Raw genomic sequence first — 7,256 nt, forward strand, 5'->3', positions numbered from 1 at the left:
CATTTAAAAAACCCAATGTGCCTTGTCCTTTTGTCGTATAATCCCAAAATTAAAGGAAAAGCAAGATCCCATGATGTTTTACACTTTGACAACAACAACTTCCCATAATTTTTTAGACACCCATTAATGATCTTTTGTCACAAAGTATTCAATAATGGATACAATTGGTTAAAAAAATTTTAAAAAAAATTACTCTGCATTGTTTTTTCATTTGTTCTTATCTGAATGTTTAAGTCCCTTATCTGAATTCATGATTGCTCCGTTCTCAAACCTACGTCCAATTATAATATTTTATCCAACACTGTGATTCAGTGTTTTTTTTCCCCCTCAAGAAAAAAATATGGGGTATTTTATTTTAATGTTTTAAAAATTAAAAATACAGGCTAAAGTTACTTTTAATACTTTAAAGTTGTATAACATTTTAATTTGATCCATTAACTTTTATTAATTAAATTATACCATTAAAAATATTAGCAACAAAAATTCATACATCAAATATATAAATGTAAATATATTTATAATTTAGGAAACTAATAATTTTTTTATAAACAACTAACTTAATAATTTTATTAATATCTATAAATTGATTATCTAATTAGTGATCAGTGAGAGTAATTTATCTCTAGATAGAGCATTGCTCACAATTCCATACATTTCATCCATTATGATCAACAATATTATTTTTTTATGTTCATTTTTTTATTACAACAGCCACCCAAACATCACCCTTTTTATGTTAATTTATTTATGTTAATTTACATAAACACAAATATAAAAACTACTTTGAAAAGATTGAAATGATTGTTCTTTCAAAAGAGTGTCAATCAGGCTGCTTTGAAAAAGCAAAAAAAAAAAAAAAAAACCAACCCAAACTAAGAAGTGATATGACTATAATTCTCAACTCATACAAAAGATCCTACACCAAAACAAGAAACTTTAACATCTCTACAAAACACAAAAAACAGAGGCAAAATCTTACATTACAAGAAGCAGAAAACAACAAATTGAATAAACAAAAACACACATAGTTAATAATTACTGAGTGGTTTTCACATAACAGAACAACCATTAGGGTTTTCATCACTGAAGAAAGAAGTGAGCTTTTCATCAGGAGCATGAGGGCTAGGAAGTGCTTGAACTGTGTTCCTGACATACCCAGAAGGAGCCTTCTTGTCATAAGCCTGAGCCACATAAGGATATGCCACTAAGTTATAGGGTATGTATGGCCAAAACTCTGCCCTCTTCCCTGTGCTCTTCACTTTCTTTAACACCTTGTTTGGATCCACATATCCTGTGACTGTTACCTTGCTTTGCTTTCTGTTCACCTCCACTTGCTTCACTCCTGCATTATTTATTCACATAAATATTGGTTTGGCTCAATCACTAGAATAATATAAACAGGAAACCCAAACATGACCTAAATGCCCTTGTCATGTTATACTAACATATTACAACATAACTCACTCAAAAACCTAGTGGGTATCAAATTTTCTGTATTAGTATGTTACTGTAGACCAAGAACAGCTAAGAAGACTTTAAGGAGATTGAAGATATTAATGGCTTCTATTGTGTGCAGCAGTTTTTATGCTAAGATGGTCAGAACTTTTTGTGCTACTTTATACTTGTTCTGATCTCGGTGTCTCTTATTTTTTGTAAGGATCCTTGAAGGAAATTTATGATCCTGGTCAAACACTGCTCCACATAACAGAGATTATGTCAGAATTCAAATTAAGGGCTGTCCTACGTGAGTTTATATCAGGTGTCTCTGATTGGTTTAGTTTCTGATTTTACTGTTTTTGGAAGAGAGTGAGATAGATAGGGAGATATCCTCCTTTGGTCTTATGTAAGACTTACTTGCACTATAAATAGTTTTTATATCAAGAAGAGAAAGTTGTATATACATATATATAGAGAGAGAGAGAGAGGAGGGAGTGAAGTATGAACCTTTCATGCCGGAAACAGAGTTCTTGACTCTTCTTTCACAGCCATCGCAGTCCATTTTCACCTTGATTTCAACTGTCTGGATAAACATAGAGAACAAGAAGAAAAATAAGAACTTGCCAAAAATTCTGACCATTTATTTGCATGCAATTACTTCTTCAGTAGAAATATGTCTATCATTAAGGCTCACACAAAACAGAGTGGAAAGTAAAGTCGGAGCTGATAGATAATTAACCTGCATTGCCTTGCGTTTCTTCTTTGGGGTGGAAACTGAAAAGTAATCTGAGAGAAAATCAAGAGCACCCATCTCCCTTTGTTATTGTTTTAGCAAAGAAAAGGCTCAGAGAGAGTTCAATTTGAAACAACGGAACACAAAAGCAGAGTATTTGCAGAGAGAGAAACAGAGGAAGCTTAGAGAAGAGGGATTTTAAGGGCAGAAAGTGTAGGTTAGGAAAGGAGATGGCTCATTAATTCGTGTATATATAGAGGAGGAAAGTTGTGAGAGGATTGTGGAATAATAATAATAATAATAATATAAGATGGTTTGAATTTGATAATGACTTGTGTTTGTGTCTTTGTAAATCATACTTTCCCCCTGAAGATGAAGAAGGACAGCTGGGCCAGTGAGTTTTAGCTACCTGACAACATTGTCTAAATTATTGAGCGTAGTTGCTAGAATTTATTTTTCATCCCCACTTGCCCTTAATTTATTCAATTCTCATGTTGTTAATTTATGAACAGTCTCATTTATATTAAAGAATTTTTTTAACATATAATGTCCGATTAATTCTGATATTCAAATGTTTGATATGCTTTTTTTTTTTTCAAGACATCAACCTGTGTTTAATTAATATAATATTTATTTTAACAAGTTTTTTTTTGGTTAAAAATATTCTTATTTTATGGAAGTTTTTGACAATTTCTGATTATCATCAACCAAACAGCATTTTAGGGCTATTTGGGAGGGCTTAAGAAATTTCTTATAAACACGTTTCATGTAAGTCGAAATAAAATTCTTTTTACATACTTACCTCGTATTCCATAAGTTATTATTGAAAAGCTATTTATAGGCTATTTATAAACTGTTTCAGACAGGCCCTTAATTGATTTGATTAAGCGGATTTGCTCATGAATTTATTAATAAATGCCTTGAATTCAAGTCGTATATATGAAAGAAATTTTTGTTACGTAAGCTTTTGATCCAATTAACCTCACATGATTTAGTCGAGTCAAGCTCGAATGAGAGTTGCATCATCTGAATGTAATGCCAGCAATTTATTTAAAATTTTTAACTAATAAATTTTAAATAAAGATTATTTTTTTAAAAAATTGAGAATTAAGAGACTATTTTATTTTGAAATTTGTACACATTAAAATATTTTTTTAAAAAGATAAAAGTGAAAAAAGAAATTTATATTGTCAGATGATTCAAATTTTAGTGCTCATCACGGAAACCACTTCCTGTCAAGTCCCAATAAAGTTAGTAGAAATTGGTTAGCAAGCTTTTTTGAGAAAAAAGTTGATCTTATCAAAGTTAATAGATCATATATATCGAAAACTAATTATCTCAAAATTTCGATTGTTACATTAAAATATGAAGAAAGAAACTAATTATGCTTGAGTTATGTAACGTAAAAGTGATTTGATGCTCTCAAATATTAGGTCAAGGGGGATGAAGGATTTGAATCTTACGAAACTACTTTGAGTTAACCATCTCCTATATACTTAAATCTAACTATGTTTTGAATCTACATTGGTTCTAATTAGTACTCCTTTCTATGCAAATGTACGGTAATTAGTCTGTGTTTTTTTTAAATATAATACTCTTCCGGTCCTAATATAAGACCCATTTAATTAATTTGACTGAATTAAGGAAGTTAGGTAAGTTAGTTGATTATAAGAAAAGTGACACATTTTTCCTAAAACACCATAATCATCTTTCTTAATACCCTCTCTCCCTTTTCTACTTGATTATGATTGAGAGAGTATCCATAGGGGTAGTTTAGAGAAAATTAATAAATATGAGAAATGGGTTTTATTTTAGGACCAAATCAACTCAAGAATTGGGTTCTATATTAAGGACCGGAGGAGTACTTCAATTTATTTTGTCTTCCAAATTTATAATTTCCCTCCAAATTATTTTTATTAATTGTACATATTAAAAAAAGGAGTAGTCTCCGATATAAATAATTAAATAAAATATTTTAGGGAAGTTGATAACTAACTGCCTTTATCTTTATAAATTAGCTTGTATGTTTTTTTTTAACTAAACACGTATATTCTTTTATTATAAGTAATCTTGTTTGAGAGATATTATTAAGCACTAAATGTCGGCATTACTTTTCCAGTGGGAATTCAAGCCTTAATTTACCACATCATAACAGAATAACCCTTCAAATTTGTAGTTAATTAGCTAGGTCATATGTTTACGATAAGAGACGTGTGTCACATACTATTGTTTAAAAAACGAAGGAAGATCATGCATCCATGAAACACGTAATTAAAGTAAAATCTACAAGAAAAAACAATTGAAGGAGGCTAGCTGGTTCCTTTAGGCCCAAGAAATGGAGGGGAAGGTGTTATGAGCAAGTTGATAAGTTAGCTTAGCTTTGATTTTTCTGGAGAAAAGGCCAACATCACCATCATGTTCTGCACATCTGTATTACGCTAATTTGACTTCCTAAACCCGCGGTTTCTGTCGGATTTATTTATTTTATTATTATTATTTTTTATTCACATACTAATAATAATAATTATTAATTATTATTTATGGTGTACTGCTCACGAAATGTACTAAAATTCTTAATCAATTACCTACTAACAATTACATTTGGTAGAAATCATTGAGAAATATACATTAATTATCAATATGTCCTAATTATAACTCTATCATTGATCTATTTGATTCCATCTTTTCTTCACTTCATTCATTTTTTTTATTTGTATATATAGTAACTTGACAATCTATTCAGTATCTCGATTATTTATATACCACATCGCTCTTGATAATTATATTTAAACTTGTAATTAAGGTTGAAACTTGAAAGGGGAAAATAAATAAAAAGGAAAAACAAGAAGAAAATTCTATCGTCTTAAAAAAGAAAAGGAGCCGTAGTCAATCATGAAATGAATTATTGCAAGTGGCATTCCTAAAAAATGTGATGGATCACAGAGAAGGGTCAATCTTGATATCTATCAAAATAATGTATATGTGAAATCAATTTCATGAGGGTGACGTTTGGTGGAAAGGCACATAAAACAGGTAAAAAATTTGAAATATGAAATAGCTTAGATTTGATTTTAGGAAAAATTAATCCTCAAGTCCTTATAATTTACTTCAATTATGAGTTTTGGTCTTTGTAATTTATTTTATTTGAATTTGCCTCTTCTTGTTTGTTCTGTTAATTTTTATTTGAGGATTATATGAAATTTCATTTATGGAAATGCAAATTAAAAGGGTTAAAACAGTGCAAAATTAAAATAAGTTATAGGAATCTAATTAAAAACTTAATGTAAACAATAAGGACCCATAGATTAATTTTCCTTGATATTATATAATATAACACAAATAATAAGTAGGGTGAAAATGATCTGGAGCATGTCTGTGTTGCATGAGTTGGAAGCCATGAAAAGGTTTTGAAGGGACAACTATATATGAATGAATATGATGAGAGAAATGGAGAATTCAGAGCTTTCGATTTCGATTTCTCAACTTTACACTTTGATTACGCGTCTTCTTAGCTGTTGGCATCATGATATATATGTCCCATGTTTTGTAATCTAATAAATAATTAGGAGAATTACGATTAGGTTTCAGGAAAGATATTTAATTACCAAAAAAATTAAAAGACAAATGAGTAATCTAAATATGTTGTTATTGCATGCTCCTAATAAGTTGTCAATGGACTTCTAGGTAATTAAATCGTTTCTTTAGAATTTTCATAAATAATTTAATGTAAAGATAAATAATAGTAGTACCATAATATCCTTTCATATATAACACACGTTAATGTTTAAAATTGTGTGTACATATACATATACATATACATATATATATATAGGGACGTCTATTTTTATTTACTTTGTTTTATGCATAAGTATTCTTCTATTAGCAGTAATCTTATTCGAGACACTGTTGGACATTAAATGTGACACATCTCCCAATGGGATTCGAACATTGATTGCCTTTCAAACATGATTTTTTATATATAAATTCACGGTTGACCAATAAAACCCAGGTGCGTTGTAGTTAACACTTCAACCAATGGAGCTCTCAGAAAAGGAACAATCCTTAATCATGGATTAAGCGATGCTAATCGTATAAAGGAAAGATTGAATTTGTCAAAGATTACTGCAAATCTCTTTTATTTTTAGTCATTTTTTTATTTTATTATGTATACATCAATCTAAACATATTTTAAACTTTCAGCCGCTTTCATTCAAATATTTTTATTGAATACAACTCAATATTTGGGCAAAAAAAATGGATCTCATGTGAAACTCGGTATCAATCAAACATTAAAAAAAAAATTACGATCTAAACTAAATCAAATAAGATAAGTCATAATATTACATGCAATAGATAATGTTCAATGGCATAAAACAAAGTAGGAAATTATCGAATACATGCTACAAATTAATACTCCCCCATTCCAAATAAAATAGTTAAATAATTGACTTATAGAAATTAAGAAACATAGTTAAATCAGTTATTTGTAATGCTCTTTAATAATTTGTATTGAAAATTACTCTAATTGATGAAAAATCTCTTTATTATGAGGAATCAATATGATTATTTTGAAAAAAAAATACTTATGACTTTGTGAGACAAAATATATTAGTGTCTTATATTTAGAACAAAAAAACTTATTTTTAGTAATTTAACTTTAGATAAAGTTTTAGTTTGATTTGTTAACTTTAAAAAATATACTTTTAGTTCTCTAACCTTAAATTTGTTAACAAAAAATAATGATATTTATATCATAAATGTTTATAAAATATTCTCAAATAGTAACATATCAAGTTTAGTTTTTAAAACAACCATGATTATCATAAAAAAATCATCATTTAAGACTAGTTATTTTAAAATTAAAGAGCCAAAAATATACTTTTAAAAATTAAGCAACCAAACTAAAATTTGTATAAATTTAAAGAATTAAATGTATATTCTAACCAACTAAAAACAAATACTACCTCTGGTTCTAATTATAAGATCTCGTTTGTTGTTTACAAATAAATTCTTATTATTAGGATAGGAGGTAGCATCTTAATTAGCTAGTTTCTATATGTAAGATCGGATGAAGTATTAATTTGAA

General features: G+C 28.6%; 1 protein-coding gene across 1 annotated transcript; it reads right to left on the bottom strand.

Moving 5' to 3' along the window:
- Window positions 1-870: 870 nt before the first annotated feature.
- Window positions 871-2,383, bottom strand: LOC114716866 (heavy metal-associated isoprenylated plant protein 20-like). Its single transcript, XM_028901938.1, has 3 exons — window positions 2,177-2,383; window positions 1,945-2,020; window positions 871-1,342 (listed from the first exon to the last, which is right to left on the bottom strand). The coding sequence occupies exons 1-3, from the start codon at window positions 2,246-2,248 to the stop codon at window positions 1,050-1,052; spliced, it is 441 nt and encodes a 146-aa protein (XP_028757771.1). The 5' UTR covers window positions 2,249-2,383; the 3' UTR covers window positions 871-1,049.
- Between the last annotated feature and the right edge of the window lie 4,873 nt (window positions 2,384-7,256).

This window comes from Neltuma alba, unplaced genomic scaffold, assembly GCF_004799145.2.
Source record: "Neltuma alba isolate B1F8T4 unplaced genomic scaffold, ASM479914v2 tig00011696_pilon, whole genome shotgun sequence".
NCBI lineage: Eukaryota > Viridiplantae > Streptophyta > Magnoliopsida > Fabales > Fabaceae > Neltuma > Neltuma alba.

Coding starts and splice junctions, on each gene's coding strand:
- LOC114716866 (XM_028901938.1), bottom strand. CDS start 2,248: ATGGGTGCTCTTGATTTTCTCTCAGATTACTTTTCAGTTTCCACCCCA. Junction 2,021..2,176: donor AGAAACGCAAGGCAATGCAG/GTTAATTATCTA, acceptor ATGTTTATCCAG/ACAGTTGAAATCAAGGTGAA. Junction 1,343..1,944: donor CTCTGTTTCCGGCATGAAAG/GTTCATACTTCA, acceptor TAAATAATGCAG/GAGTGAAGCAAGTGGAGGTG.